General features: G+C 49.4%; 1 protein-coding gene across 1 annotated transcript in view; it reads right to left on the bottom strand.

Moving 5' to 3' along the window:
* Positions 1-8,986: 8,986 nt before the first annotated feature.
* CLEC19A (C-type lectin domain containing 19A) overlaps positions 8,987-16,453 on the bottom strand; it is an 8,344-nt gene continuing 877 nt past the window's right edge. Inside the window, exons 2-5 of the mRNA XM_044433675.1 lie at positions 11,603-11,768; positions 10,546-10,639; positions 9,991-10,123; positions 8,987-9,210 (exon numbers count right to left, since the gene is read on the bottom strand). Coding sequence (XP_044289610.1) covers positions 9,131-9,210; positions 9,991-10,123; positions 10,546-10,639; positions 11,603-11,768 — 473 coding nt within the window. The 3' untranslated portion in view covers positions 8,987-9,130. The remainder of the gene's footprint in view (positions 9,211-9,990; positions 10,124-10,545; positions 10,640-11,602; positions 11,769-16,453) is intronic.

The following is a 16,453-nucleotide window of genomic DNA, read 5'->3' as shown; positions in this document are numbered from 1 at the left end:
CTCTCTGCTATTTCACCCAGGGGATGGTTTGCGCAGGCCAGCTGCCAAGAGGTTGCAGTGCAGCCATCCAGCATCGCTGTTCCGTTTCAAAACAAGCCTGCAGGTGCCTGAACCGGACGCATGCTCTCATCCTTGTACTGCGTTCAGAGTGATCTCAACAGATGAGACCAGCCGCTGGCCCGAATTTCTTCTTTCAGCTGCTTGAGGCCTCCAAGTAAACAAGAGCGGCAAGACCTGCCTACGAGACACAGTTCCCTGTCTCCCAGTTGAGAGAGCAGATGCGTGGCTGATATGATAGAGGACTGCAGCCAGCGCTCGTCCTACTTCAAGCAAACTCATTCAAACAAATAGGACTTACTTATTTTATGTATTAAAAGCTTTTCTATCCCGTCCCCTACAGAACCTCTCGGGACGGCTTACGATAAAGGACTTAGGTTTCCCTTGGATATGACCCTGAATATTTCTTCAAATGAGGGAAAGTTCCATTCCCACAGAAAACAGCATGGCCAGGAACAAGTTTCTCTGGTGTTTCCCAGCTAAGCTGTTTTTCTTTGTCTGGGGATGTTGGTTTTTATATAGCTATCCATGAGGACTGATTATCTCTGTACCTTTTGGAATAAATATACTGCTTTAACCTGGTAAAGGTAAAGGTTTCCCCTTGACATTAACTTCCAGTCATGCCTGAGTCTAAGAGGCGGTGCTCATCTCCATTTCCTGGCCGAGGGAGCCAGCATTTGTCCGCAGACAGTCTGTGGTCATGTGGCCGGCGTGACTAAACACCGAGGTGCACGGAATGCCACCCCGTTGTGCAGATTCGAACCGGCGACCTTTTGATCAACCAGCCCAGCGGCTCAGTGGTTTAACCCACCACCTGCGCCACCTGATCCCCTTTAAGCAAGCTAGCAAAATAAAACTCGGACAAGGACCATAATGATGGGGAGAGTTGATCCCAGCTGCCACACTTATGGCCAAACAGGATGAGACATTAAGCACCTACTGTATTGCATTTAACAGGCATGGGCGCTTTGTTGTGTTTAATGGAAACGTCATCAATTCAGGGTGGGGCTGATCCTTATAGGGGTCCCAGCAGTTATGCAGGGAGAGTGAGCCCTTTTCCTGCTGCATTCATTCTCCTATGAATCTGACATTTGCACTGGGAGGAAAATTCCCAAGAGAGAAGGCAGGCGTGTTGCTGTGCCCCTCGCAGGAGTGTCTTCTCCAGGGGGAAAGTGCTTCAGGGGAAGAGCTTTGTTTTCAGACTGCAGCCCATTCCAAGCCAAGGCACCACCTCTCTGATTTGGCTTTATGATGTCATCCTGTCGCTATACCTGATTGGCTGTTTGGTCCTGTGACCATAATCCACTGGCTGCAACATCCCTGATTGTCTAGACCACACAGGCAAACCATCAGGGTGCTAAGAGGAATAAGAGACGGGAGAAAACTGCACCGGCCCTTTCAGAGAAAACTTAGCTGCTGCTAATTCCCCCTTTGCGCCTCTTTTCTTCTGGAATGTTTACACATGAAATTCTGCTCAGCCTTATGCCCCGCATAACCGAATGGGGTCTTTCCCCGTCAGCACAGACCCACCCCATCATAGGCCAACCTCAGCCGGGGATTCACTTCTTAGTCATGCTCAGCTGTGACAGAGGCAAAAGTCATACGCTGCCCCCTTGCATGTCCGAACCGCAGCGCAGAGTGCTCCTGCTCATCTTCCCTTCAGCCAGCCATGCCTTCCCCTGCAATACTCCATTCCGTGGCAGCCCCCCGCAGACCGTCCACTCGACCGCCCCTGAGCAAGGCCCGTCCTTACTGGACTCCCCCTTACGCTGACGGCTGCCAAGGGTTTTACGCGCCCGCAAGAGCTGGGGTGACCCCAGCCAGCAATGAGTCTGAATGGGGCCATGCACACACTGGCACTCACCACCCAAACATCAGACGCAGAGAGAGGGATGCGTGAAGGGTTGCTGAGGAGGCTGCCAGGACCTCTGAGTATGACCTCATACCTTTCCCTTCCTGACTTCCGAAATCCATGTGCGGAACTGAGCTCCAAGGGCACCGTCCCCTCCCCCGCCCCCTTCCATCACGGATGTTGCTATTTCAGGATTGCACTATCTCAGCTGGCCTTCGAGAAACCAATGATGACTTCAGCTGCTTCAGCAGCTGCCAAGCCTTTATTGCATTTCTGGGACTGAAGAAAATCGCATTTTGCTTTTTGTTTGCTACGTTGAACCGAGTTAAATGTAGGAGAGAAGAAGTGAATGCTAGGGACAGATGCATGCCATGTCAACTTAATGCTTTTTAAAATACAGTTTCCAATGAAGGAAGCAGGTGGCAAAACCTGATCCGACCAAAGAGGTACAATACCTGGATGCAATACGAAGACTGCAAATGTGCCAGCAAACCAAGCAGCCGTTATTTTTTTGTTAAATACGCATTTAAGCACTTGTCTTGTTAGGCAGCAGTTCTAGGCACTCATCAAGTCTGAGAACTGCATGTTTGGAAGCATAGATGCTCACTGGGACAATCCCCACAGCAATGCCCAGGGGAGTCTGAAAGTGCATTGCTCCGCTTAGAAAAGGGGTGAGGAAGGAGAGACATGATAGAGGTGTTTACCATAATCCATGGAGAAAGTGGAGAGGGAGAGATTTTTCTCCCTCTCCTATAACATTCGAATCCAGCGGCATCCCCTATGGGAAGCATGGGACAGACCGAGACAAGACTCCTTCACACACAGAGATGGTTAAACGATGGAACTCAGTGCCGTGGGAAGTGGTGACAGACCCCATTGTGGATGGCTTCACAAGGGGAGTGGACCACTTCACTAGGCTCTCAGTGGCTACTAGCCCTGCTGGCCACGTGCTCCCTCCTTCACCAGGGCTGGCATGCCTGCCTGCACCCATTGCTGTGGAGCTTGGGCAGGAGGAGGCCTTGCACCCATCCTGCTGAGGGATCCCATGGGCAGCTGGCCTGCCACCATGTGGGCTCCGTGCCGGACTGGATGGACCATCGGTCTGCTCCAGCAGGACTTTTCTGATGCTCTTATCTTCTAAAGACATGCACTGCTGACCTCTGTGTGTGTGTGTGTAACCCCTTGGGTTGTGTTTCTTTCCAAGTGTTGGACATGGATTTGCAAACTCAGAGGGAGTCCACAACCAGAAGAGTGGCAGTGTTCCTTTGCACCAGTCTCTGGTAATCTATGGCGAATGGAGCTGGAGAGTTGTCACAAGACACACGTTGGTTTTCTTAAATCATTTCCTTCTGTGTATCACCGTTCACCAGACCTCTCGTGCTCCATCATCTGCCTATTGCTGGAATCACATTATTTTGCTTGCAGAATTACATTCCACCCGTGCAAATTCTCACCGGTTCACAAGAGCAGATGAGCCCAGGGGTGCTTTTGAGCAGTGGCCCATTTAGTGCAAATCCATGCCCCAAGTGAGAAACTGGTCTGTGGAATCTGTGTAACTAAGAAAAAACTGATCTGCCGTAGGTCAGATCCACAGACTTCCAAACTCATGCAAATTCATGGCAGATTGTGCCAACATTCCCAGTCGAATTGTCAGCATGGGGCTTCAGCACACACGGTCCATTCCTTGTCCACACCCTGCACCTGGGCATGACTCAGCTGCACAAGCTGGAAGCGGCAGAGGCCACTTGGCTGCCCATGCGATTGAGCTGGCATGCCTGGACACAGGATTTGACCCAGGGGAAGCTTGGTCCAACCCCACGGATGCTGATCAATTTCCCCCTTGGCCTGCTGAGTCACCTTGGAAGGATTAAGCCGGTGGTAATTGCCACCCACTCCTTTTAACATCTTGACGCGCAAACACACAGATATGAAATTGCTCTGCTTGCCATTTAAAGGGGGGCAATTCAAAACTGAGGTTTCGGACATGGAAAGCGTCTTGCCTGCGCAGGGTGACGGGGTTTTGCAATCACTCGGTCGATGCAGAAACAATCCAGTACTGCAGCAGACATGAGATACCTTCCACTGCATTGGTCATGATGAAAATCAAGGTTACGATTTCATTATTTTGCTATGAGTAGAGGAGGTGGCATAATTGCTACTTGGGGTAATCAAACCCATTCAGTCAAAAAGGCCTCCTGAAAGTCTTCCTCCGAGAAGCCTTACCGCCGGGGTCCCAGTCCCCACCAGGGCCCCGTTGCGGCCAGGTGCCGGCTACGTCTGTGAGGTCAGAAATCAGCCCCTGAGAAAAGAAAAGGGGCATTTTGGAGGGGCAGAGAGAGGAGGGAACTGGAGAGACGGGCTTGTCTTATACCCAAATGGTGCCCCAGCTTCCTTCCCGCCCTCTACCCTTTGATGGGCATCATCTGGATGGCTGAAGATGACGTTGGGCCACAGAGAGCCACAGTTGTCCCGCTTCACGCCACACTTGGGATTCATGGAAGCCTAGAAATCTGGAGGCTTGAGGACATCTGGTTTAGAGGACTTTGTGTCCTGCAAGGATCAGTTTTTCAAAATATGCATGGTGCCAGGCTTGCTGCTAAGGCAAACAACAGCATCACGCAGGCAATAAACTCTCCTTCCCTTGAAGTTAAATCTCAGTGCCTAGTAATATTTCATTCAAGGGGGGAGATAGAATGTGTAATAGAATTTATTTTGTTTTGGATCCATGTCTGACAGATTACATAACAGACCATGAGTTATGTTTTCAGTTTGGAAAAAAACACTTTTTTCACTCCTGCAGCAAAATACTTCTGCATCTCTCTGCAAGACCCAGTGTTGTTTGATTCATTTTCTCCTGTGGCTGATGACGGAAATATTCCAGCTTTCCCCAGCCTGGCATACGCCAACTACAACGATTCCCCGGCTGGGGGATTCTGGGAGTTGTCCAGCACATCTGGAAGCCACCAGGGTGGAGAAGCCTGGCGTATTCATCACACTGAGTCCGTGGTCCTATACACACAATCACTAGAGGCATTCTCTGCTTTGGCTGTGCTTCACGGGAGGAACTAATTAAGATCAACACCCATTTCCTCTGGCTTGAGAAGATAGAGGACCCAGGCTGAAGAAATTCTCCCCATAGTAATAATAAAATTCTCAAAATAAAATGCAATGTTGGTTTGGAAAGCTCAGCTTGTTGGATGCTCTCAGCAGCACCTGCCTTCATGTTTACATTCTCACTGGGGAAGTGGCTACAGATGCTGTTAGAAGGAATGGTGCTTCACACCAGTGTTTCGCACTATGCCACCAGTTCTCACACACTCCTATGAGTCTGCTGTGCATCTGAGAATGGAATGTCTAGCACAGGGGTGGGGAATCTGTCCCCTTTTGCTCACCTCGCACATAGAATATAACCTGTGAAAACTAGACTGGATCGAACAAACCAAAACAGAGCCGCACTTGGTCTTATTCAAGCGTGATTTTCTTCAAGGCGTACAAGAAGCAAGGTGAAGCGAGGCACACAAATAATAGGTTCCTTCTTTTGAATTAAAAAAAAAATTCTCTAAAGAGCAAAACAAAAGACATCACCACAAGTTCACAAGTTCTGTGACATTTCCAAAACCTTGAGGCAATAAACAGAGTGGCACAGCATATGCGATGAATTAACAAGCACATAATACCGGGATGCATTTCCAGGAAAATCTAATTAGTTCAACAGTACCTGTAACAAACAAATGCCACTACCCTTCTGCTCAAAGACGTGGTGTCGATCATGTTGCCCTACAGAGAACCTTGATCGGGCGTCCTAATTAGACAGAAGGCGGCGTTGTCTCCATGGATACAAATGACCTCCTAGCTGGCCAAGCTCACCTCAATTTCAGTGCGTTCTTCAGGTAGCACCTGTTCCCTGCAGGGTCACAGAAAGCAACAGCGGGCCGATCCTTCACTTCCACATGGTTTGGTTCCAGTGACTCAACCCCCTTTCAGGAGTGTGCGGAGTTCAAGGGCAGCCCCACTCAGAGTGCATAACAGTAGTCAAGTCCAACCCATGAAGGAAAGCTACGACCTGGTCCTCATCTCATCTCATTTTTTAAAAGCTTAAAGACTATGCACAGCTCTGTATCTTTTCTAAGTGTACATGGGGCTGCCCCAGAGGCATGAACTGAATGCTGTAGCCCAGTGGGACTCCACCTTTCCTTCACCACAGACCCCTTTAAATTCCTTTTGTGGCCACGGACCACCAAGACTTAACTCAAGATTTAAAGCCCTAGACTGCCTGCCTCAAATGTTTATTTCAGTTTTCTCATGCAGGGCCTTCAAATTTGGAGACAAGGGGAAATAAGTTTATCTGTTCATGCACTGAATCCTATTGTAGCATCTTTCTTGCAATGATTCCATAGGAATTCCAAATAATAGTTATCAACACTCTTTTCACTCAAATGGCCCATTTTGACCTGCTACTTCCAAATCTGATGTCAATTTGTACATTAAAATTGATGGAATGTTCTTACCGTTCCTCTCGCCTCCTCCCTTGTTCTCCGAGTGTGCAGAAATACCAAACACAGCTATTTGCCATCGGACAGCTAGTCCCCTAGCTGATTTATACCTCTGATTATTTTTAATTGAGGCAAGAGGTTAAAAAAGCCGAGTTTTACCAAACAAGCATGGAAAATCAAGATTTTGTTCTATTTCCCATTCCGTCTTGCTTTCATTCGTTCATTCAGATTTAACTGCTAAGCTAACATTTCTTCAGGTCTTCACAGTCCCCCTTGGATGACAGCACAGCCTCCCAGGGGTCTGTGGAGCACAGGCTGAGAACCACTGGTGTGGCGTCCTGCTCTTGCAGCCTCCCCCTTCTGCCAACATCCAGCCATGCCCGGGGGCAGCAGCAGACGCCCAACCCGACCAAAATGCCAGCCTGTGCAAAGGGACAAGGCCCACGACCTGCCCAGCGGGCTCTCTTCAGGGAAGTGGGCTTCCACCTGTCTTCCTCTCTTCAGGACTATGGGAACCGGCTGTCAGGTCCAGAGCAAGGCCAGCTGCCCACAGGATCTCTCCAGGAGGGGGCGCAAGGCCTCCTCCTGCCATCCTTCCCACTCCTTCCAGGGCCCCAGCAGTGAGTTTTGATGCTTGTGAGGCCAGAGCAGCCTCACCCACCAGGCAGCGACATCAGCAGGGGACACCAAGGCTGCAGGAGCGCGACGAATCCTTTGGGGAAATGCGTGACCCCAAAGCAGCCCAGCGAGGCGGCACACGCTCAGCGGCTCTGGCGTTCCAGCTTGGGGAGAACAGCAGAAATGCAGGGGGTGAACGGAATGGAGCACCATGGGCCGGAGGGCATGGCTGGCAGGCCTGAAACCTCGATGGAAGTACTCTAGTGTGCAACATTTTGTTGCAGCCCAATGCAGTGGTGGTTTTCAACCTTTCCACAGCTGGGGACCCGCAAAAACAGGAAACCACCTCAGGGCCCACTGAGGCAGAAACAAAAAGCACCATGCACCTAATGTGTTAGTTTCCAAACACAATACCAAAGACAGAAAGTTCTCCAAAACAACCAGAAACCGAGCAACAAAAAATGCCAACAAAAGAACCAAATACCAAAATCGGCGCAGCATGGCTCCCAGCCGGCCCCCACAAAGCCGTCTCTCCCCTCCCTGCCCGCCCCCCGGCGGCACCCATGAATGAAATGCCAACAGAGAAGGTGGTGGTGGATCATGGTGAGCAGGATGCCCCCCGCCCTGGACTGGCAGGAAATCTCCCACGGACCGTGGCTTGTCCACAGACCAGTGGTTGAAAACCACTGTAACAGAGGACCTTGGTCTGTGGGGAGCTGTCCGTGGTCCTAACCTCCTGCCGGCTTGAGTGCGCTCTGGAACAAAAGACACATAGGGCAAGCCTCTTCCACCCACCTCTCGGCTTTTGGGAATGCACAGGCGCCCCACCCAAGAGACGTGGGGATCCCTCTGATAAAATGAGGCTGCATTTGGGAAGAGGACTTGCACTGAAACTTTAAAAAATGGATTCAGGAAAACACTTTAACCAGTTTTTATTCAACGCAAGGACTACACTCAGCAGCCTTAATAATTCCTCACTTTACTTTTGAGGGGAGGGGATTCTGCTAGCTGTGTGCCAAGCCAGGCACAGCCTGGGGTGGGCCAATCTCGTTTCCTCGACCTACCTGCAAAAGGCCACCGCGAGTGACCAAGGCAGGACCCGGGCAAGAGGAAGCCCTGCTCCTGGCCTGGCAGTGCTCTGGTGCAGGGGGAACACCAGGTGTTGAAAGAAAAACTGGCAGGCAAAGAAAAGAAGGGGAGAGAAAAGAGCAGCAGAAAGGGACAGAGGCAGAGGAGGGGCACCGAGTGTGAGAGAAGGTGCGAAGAAGAGACAGAGGGGTGCCGGAGAGGAAATGAGAGACAGAGGGGGGTGCATGAGAGAGAGAAATAAAGGGAGTGGCAGAAAGGTACAGAGGCAAAGAGAGGGGGAGAAAGCAAGCGAGAGAGGAGTGGTCTCCCCACTCTCGGCTCTGTTGCTGGATTCCGTTCTGCATGCACCCTGCATGGGAAACCCAGATTGTCTGACCAAACTCAGCCAGGGACAGTAGGAAGGCTTGCTGCCCCTTTAAGAAACCCCTCTTGTTCCCTGATGAAGGTTTCATCTCGCCCTTTCCAACAGGCTCCTCACCCTGCAGCTATATAGGGCTGCAAAATTGCTTTGACAAAGAAAAAAAGGGCTGGAGAAGTGGATGGGAAGCAAAGAATCTCAGCATCCAGAATTTGAAACCAGACCCCAAACGCTTTATCCTGGCCCAGCAACCAACATTACCCTATGCAATTGTCCCATTCCAGCCAAACTACCCTAGCGAAGTATCGAAAAAGAGAAAGAAAGGGCAGTGCATTTCCTATCAAGTTGGGAAATTCATTGGGAGCTGGATTCCACCCTACACTTCCGCCAAAGACCTGAGCAAGCTTTGCATCTACAGTCCCAAGTGCTCCCCAACTCCTGTTGCATCAGAGCCACGTCATGTTTATGGGATGCAATACAGAATACAGACAGGACACCAGGAAGAATGAATCGGGGGTGTTCAGTGAGTCCCAAACAGAACAGCATTTATTAGACGAATGGTGCAGGAAGGATGCCCAACGGACAAGGTGTGAGTCCGTGACACTCAGTGCTCTCGACACAGAAGTTTGGTTGCCTCTGCAGTTCTGCCGGGGAGGGAGAGAGCTAATCGGCTGCCAGGGATGGGATCTTACACACAAATGGAAACTCTCTGTTGCAGCTGTTGTCATTCCAAGACCTTAAAGCTATAGAAAGAAAAGAGAGCAGGGGAGAGAAGAAGACAGGGAGGAGACGGTGTTTAAGCACTGCTAGTGCAAAGCTACTGGGAAAAAATGCAAATAACAGCAGGATATTTACAAACAGAAGTGTACTTTTAAAAATAACATTATTATGGTTGTTCTTAGGTATTGCTGGTGCTCCTACTACAATTCCAGTCTCGCTGAAATGCTAGCTGTCCATGGGGAGAGCTAAGCAACTCTTTATTCCAGCTCACAATTAAAATAGGATGTCTGGGGAACGCTGGTCTAGGATGCAAGTTATTTAGTTAGCAAGCAGTGCCTGATTATACTTGTTTTCCTCTTCCCTCCCCATCCATTTTTCATTTCATGTCACATCTTTGGGTTGTAAACCTGAAGGCAGGAATTGTTTGTTATTATCAGAAGGAGAATTTTGCCACCACCAGCTGCCTCTGTAATAGCAAATGGTGCCTCGCAAGATCTCTCCCTTCACCTCTATGGCGAACGGTGGCCTCTGGGAGGCATGAGAGCCAGTGTGGCGTAGTGGTTAAGAGCACAGGACTGGGGCTCGGGCGATCCGGGTTCGAGTCCCTGCTCAGCTGCAGTGCCAGCCTGGTGACTTTGGGCCAGTCGCAGGCTCTCAGCCAGACCTACCTCACAGGGTGGTTGTTGTGGGGATAAGACTGAGAGCAGCAGGAGGAGAAGGATGTGAGTTGTTTTGAGTTCAGTGTAAGAAAAAGGTGCGATATAAATCTAATAAATAAATGAATAAGACAACGTTGTGCTTACCACTGCTGTATCTGTACCAGATCTGCACGCAATCTTCATCTTCTGGTCTGGAGTGAATCCCGTCATCCGGCTGATTGCCATCCCAGTAGGTATAGTCATACGGGGAGCCATCGGTCCATTCAAAGCTGCTCTCCTGCCAGAGAGGCCCCCAGGGGGTTGTGTCAGGGGGGCAGAGAGGAAGGGTCCGCTGTCCAAAGGGTAGGTGGGACGCAGTGGTTTCAGAGGGGGCCACGGGGGTGCGGAAGAGCTTTGACCTCCCGTGCTGAGGGGACCTTCATCAGGACTGCCGAGGATAAACAGCTGAAGCCCCTGCCACTCCCTGAGCAGCCCGGATGCCGCCATATTGCTAAGGAAACCGTGATCCCAGTGGGAATCGGCCACAGGGTGGGAGACTCTTTAACTTCTCCATCCCCATGTGATCAGGGTGCAGGGACAAGAGGCTTAAGAGGTGGGCAGGGCGGGGGAGAAGGTGTGCGGGGGGGACGTATGCAGCCTCCCCCTTGCCAGTCTTTCCTCTCTGAGTGATGCCGAGAATAATAAAAATAAGCTCCTGACCTGCCGCAGATCACTCAGTCCTATCCAGATATCCGTGGGGATGCCGGGCACTCTGCTGTTGACCAGATCATATGCAAATACATTTTCTTCCCAGCTGCCAAAATATATTCAAAGGTAATGTTATTTATTTTATTTTTATTTAAAATATTTATACCCCACCTACACGCAAAAGCATCTCAGGGCGGCTTACAAAAATCAAAAACAGATAGTTTAAAAGTAGCAATAATTAAATATACACACAAAACCAATAACAATTCACAGATGAAAGAAAATCAAAACAAAATCAAGATCAAAAATTTAAAAAAATCAAAACCAAAAAGCCACTGTGAAGTTAAAACCTGATTAAAATTCCTAACAATTAAAATGATGGGCAAATAAAAAGGTATGCTGTTTCCCCAAAAATAAGACCTAACCAGAAAATAAGCCATAGCATGTGACAAAGATCCTCAAGTGGAAGAATATGTTCCTGGAGAGCAAGGCCAAGATCACGCAAGAGCTGGACAGGGAAGGAAGCGGGTTGGAAGAAAATGGATGCATTGAGAACATGGGGCTGGAGGAGAGCTTTGCAAGTCCCCTGAACTGGCAGGAAGACAAAAATGGGTATTGATTCCTCATTTAAATCAAGCCGGAGCTTTCCTGGGGAGCAGAAATGACAAAATTGAGGCTGTCTCACTTTCCACACATCAAGGAAAGGTGGGTCTTGGCGGAGAAGACAGCCATGCTAGGGGCAGCCGAAGGAAGAACTTATGGAGTGCGCTCCCCAGAGAGGTCTGCCTGGCGCTGTCGTTATTTGTTTTTCAGCACCAGGCCAAGACCTTTTTATTTAAACAATATTTTAATAATTGTTAATATTATTTACTTGGTTTTAATTTCTACGGCCAGGGTGAATCTAGATTTTATATGTATTGTTTATAGCTTTGTTTATCTATTGTGTTGGAAGCCATCCCGAGGCTTATGCGAATGGGACGGCATACAAGAACTCCAAATAAATAAATAAATAAGAACACAAAAATGGACGAGCAGAACACTAAAACAACTCCTGTTGCTTGCTTCTTACCTGTGAATGGACACCAATTTGGCCGATTTTAGCCCAATGGAAAATTCTGCGCAATACAAGTCAGCCTCTGCCCACGTCTTGTTGATGGGGAAGTATCTGTAACAAGATCCCTCATATTCGGTCCAGAAGATAGGACAAGAGTAGGACAGGATCGGCTCGCTCAGAGCTAGGACGGAAAGTTGGAGATGTGTCAGCGGCACCTACCCAACACCCCCGCCCCCTTGGAGGAGTTGCTAAATTCTCTTGCTATCACTCCAGGCAGCCCAGAGGATTACAAGGGTCAGGAAGCCACTTTCATCCCCACAACCACAAGTAGTGTTATCAAAAAGAATGAGCGGTGGTTGTCAGGCCGGGGCGTCACTACCCCAAGGAGGATGCGAAAAGCATTTGGGAGAAGCAGCAAGCAGCAAGATAAATAATCCTCAAAGCAGTGGATTAGGTAACCCCCTCCTCACTAGATAAACATCTTCAGGGCACAGAGCATTTGGTCCATTTATTTTATGAATAGATAGTATTTTTATCCCACTGCTTAGTCTCCCACCCACCCAAAGCAGCTTATAACTGTTTCATCAAAGCAGATAGTTCCCATCAGAAAATCTTGCATGAAAATCTTTTTTAAAAGATGCGATATAGAAGGCTAAAATGGGGACAGAAGGGAAAGCAAATTAAGTTAGATTTCAGCAGGAGTTGCGGAATGGCCCTGCTGACTAACTCTTCTCCCAGGGTTTGGGGAAAACAGGATACTGGGAAAGGCCCTGACCAGCCCCCTGTATGTCCATGTTGTTGAAATCAGCTGGCCCTGTTTGAACCAGTCCGGGGCAGGAGACAGTGTATACCAAGCACAGTTGTAGCAACCAAATGTTCTGGGAACTACCCAGAGTAAGTTGTGATTCCAGTTTTGGATGAGGATCAGTCCAGAAGAATTCCAGAGGGAAAGCTGTTTGTTATAGCCCATGTGCAGGGAAAAGAGTCTTCTGGGGAACGATGTGGGTGGAGCCGTTAAAGGTTTGGCAATTTCTCCCTTCCAAGTTTTGAGGGGTTTCTTCTCGAGCGCCGCCATCATTGGGAGTTCAGGAACTGACCACACACAACAGAGAGACGGCAGCAAGACGCCCGGAAGACAGGATACGGATACGGCTCGAAGGGATAAGTGACAGAAGCAGTTGCGGAACTGGCCCTCCGTGGCCCTGCCTCACGGTTCTCAAACCACGTTTTCTCCTCCTGGCCATGATGCAAGGAGCTCATTATCTCCGGCTTCCCTCATTCTTTTCCCCATGCAGCTAGAGAAGAGGCAGGAGTGTCCTTTCTCTGGCTGTAGCCAATCTTTAGTGGGTCCTCTCTTGGTGATGAGTGGGGGCCAAGGAAGCAGATTAGACCCAAAGGTGGGCAAGTCACCCCTTTCCTCTCTGCCTCCCTTTGCTCCCCCCCCCCCACTTCCTTCTGAACACCTTCCTTTCTCCTTGGGTTGCCGCTCACTCCTGCCAAGGGGCTGAACGGAAGGCATGCAGAAGGCTTTCGAAATCGGGCTGCAGGCTGCCTGTGGCCCAAAGGCTGAAGGTTGCCCTCCCCTGCACAGGATGCCTGTGAATGTAATCAGCACGACATAGAGAGGATGGATCGTAGCATCATAGAATAGTAGAGTTGGAAGGGGCCATGAAGGCCATCTAGTCCAGCCCCCTGGTGTTGCAGGACACCACGTCACACCATCCCACTCAGAGGGCTGCCCAGTTTCCTCTTGAATGTCTCCAGTGTAGGAGAGCCACCACCTCTCCAGGCAGCTGGTCCCACTGGCATATTGCTCTGACAGTGAGGAAGCTCTTCCTGATGTCCAGCCTGAATCTGGGTTATCGCAACTTGAATGGATCATTCCGCGTCCTGCACTCCGGTATCAGCGAGAACTTGCCCTTCCTCTTTCTGACAGTCTTTGAGGTACTTCTAGAGGGATATCATCTCCCCCCTCGGTCTTCTCTTCTCAAGGCTGAACAAGCCTAGTTCTCTCCGTCTCTCCTCACAGGGCCATGTTTCCAAACCCTGCCTCCATGCCTCTCCCTTTCCCCATGGAATTTTTTTCCAATCAAAATCCTGACCCACAGGGAACAAGAGACGGGCCGTATCTTCTTCTCAGTGGAGAGACAAGGCAGCCATTGAAAAGCGCTTGGTGAAGGAAGGCAAGACGATTGCCAGATATTTCTTTTCAATTATGAACAGAATAATTTAGATCCTAATCTGCAGCTTCCAGCTGGGTTTCTTTGAATTCCTCTTCAGGAATGGGTCCCTCGACTCAGAGCCTGCGGCATTCTGCCTTTTGATATTCTGTCCCAAGTTACCCCAGTAGGTACGCTTAATTGGATTATCTCCAGCGGACAAGAAGTGCCTCCAGGAATTTCAAGGTTAAATGCAGCAGAGGGGAGAGAGAGAGAGAGAGAGAGAGAGAGACCAGGTCAGTCCCTAATTACCACGGACCCCATTAAGTTGCTGCTGGCAGCTTCGGTCTTGTCTTTTAAGTCAGGGGGAACAATAATCAAAGACGTTGTGTCTGCCCCAGGATTTATTTGTTCATTGCCTTTTTAAAGAAAAAGATAATGACAGAGAGTGCAAATATAGCAGACTAGTTAAATATAACGTTAAAATGTATATGACTTTTCAGGTTTTTCTTTTAACATATTTTTCTCCTTTCGTAAATTTCACCTTTTATTACACAGGGCTCAGAAATCTTCATGCTGGAATATAGAGCGGTATATAAACTTTGCAAATAAAATAAATTTATGGTTGCTATTACATTGCACTTATATCCCACCTCATATCCTCCTATTTCGAAACCAAGGTGGCTTCCAAGGCTTCTCCTCCTTTCCCTTCCATCCTCTCAACAACAATCCTGTGAGGTAGGCTAGGTTCAGACATTTTATACAGCGGGGATGGGAGTCTTTCTGGCATGCAGTGCAGGGAGAAGGACTAGACTCCATGGGGCTTCAGCAAATGATTCAGACTTTCCTGCTTTTCCTCCCCAGCACAGTTCCCAGGCCAGAGCAACAAGCATCTTGCAAAGGTGAAGAGAAGCAGCATCTCTAGGGAGCTTCTGCCAGTGGGCCCCAACTGGAGGGTGGACCACGACAGGTGCCCGACTTTGCCCACCCTTGGCGCTGGTGCTGGGCAGAATTCTAACACAAGAATCCCAGGGCAGGAGGGCCTGAAGCGAGAGGAGGCATCCGTCTTGCAAAACCTAAGCTGGGCTGGTCTCCGCTACGCATGGAGGAGAGCTCACCTGGGTAGCCACTTGGGTTCCATGAAGCGGGATGTAAAGTTAATGCATATAATGACCTGCATCAAGAAGATTTCATGCATATAGTGACATCTATCAAGAGGATATGAAATTACCTTTCATGCACAAAGGATCCAGACAACTACACTCTGTTGCACATTCAACACAAGAACTGGAAATCTGTGCGAAAGCAGTAGCTCACCCACAGACACCCAGTCACGAACATGCAGTAGGTGTGCAGACACACACACACACACACTTTCAGCATCTGTAAAATTGTTCCAATTTTTCTACCTGGCCTTAAAAGAAATCCCATTGTCTAAGCTTCCCTGTTCTTTGTTGTTAGCCTATCACAAGTCAAAGATTAAACAGAATTTCCCTGTTCTTTTCCTCCGAACCCAAGTTAGCAGAAGACAATAATGCTAGGGAAAGCTGGAGGCGGAAAGGGGAGCAGATGACCGGTGGATTCTATCAAAGAAGCCGCAGCCTTGAATCGACAAGGGCTGTCCAGGGCAGGCCATTCTGGAAGGTTTTCATTCATAGGGTCTTCCATGAGTCAGAGATTCTTTAACAGCAAAACTCAAGTCAGAGTTCAATATTGGGCGAACCAAGGTCTGCTTCAGCTCCCCTCCAGTGACTTGGGCCGGGAGCATTAGCCTGGTGCTTCAGTCTGCATCTGAGGCTCCTCGGACCACAGGGAGAGCCTCAGAAAGCTGTAGGTGGGACAAGCCCAGCACACCCAACCTCACAATAGGTAGCCAGACCTATGTATTATAGGTAAGTGCATTCGGCCCCAGAGGTTTAATTTCACATGTATGCAACAGCAGGTCTTTAAATGCACATGGCGGGCATGTCATGAGTGGAGCCGGCTAGAGCCGGGGGTCAGACTAGATGGCCCAGGAGGCCCCTTCTGACTCGCGCTGTTTCTAAATCACGCTGAGAATCTTTTCCCCAAGAAACACATATGCAGCTGAAGTTGGACACCTCCTGTTTCGCTGGATTCGCTTTCTGTGTCGTATCCTTTGGGTTCACAACTTCCCCTGGAGTTCAGACCCAAAGAGGGCACTCGCCGTGCCCAGAGGCAGGATATGCCAGGAATGTCTGTGCTGGGGTGAGGGCAGGAGGGCAGGGCATCCGGCCTCCTAGGGGTCAGTGTGCAGCCACCCAAAGAAAATGAAGATAATCACCGTGCGGCAGTAGTCGCAGCCTTTCTCAGGACTGCCACTAAGGCGAAGGCAGCTTACAGCCCTCTGTCCAGGGGCGCTTGCTCACACGAAAGCCCGGAGCTTGGGGACCCCTGGCACATCTGGCCCCACTGCATTTTGCCCACATGCGCTTCACCAGCTGCTCCCCAGAAATCAGACTTGCTTCTTTCTTCCGAAGATTTTTCCTGAAATCAGATGCCTGTCTGTGCATCCCCTTTTATGAGTATGTATTTATTTAAAACTTTTGTATGCCGTCCCTTATGCCTCGGCATCTCGGGACGGCTCACAATCCATAAAACTGAAATACAATAATAGCATTGCCCTTATGGCATAGGGTCCTTTAAAGACAGAGAGAGAGAGAGAGAGAGAGAGAGAGAGAGAGAGAGA

Source organism: Varanus komodoensis, unplaced genomic scaffold, assembly GCF_004798865.1.
Source record: "Varanus komodoensis strain SLA01 unplaced genomic scaffold, ASM479886v1 scaffold26, whole genome shotgun sequence".
NCBI lineage: Eukaryota > Metazoa > Chordata > Lepidosauria > Squamata > Varanidae > Varanus > Varanus komodoensis.
This window is presented reverse-complemented; position numbering and strand designations above follow the sequence as displayed.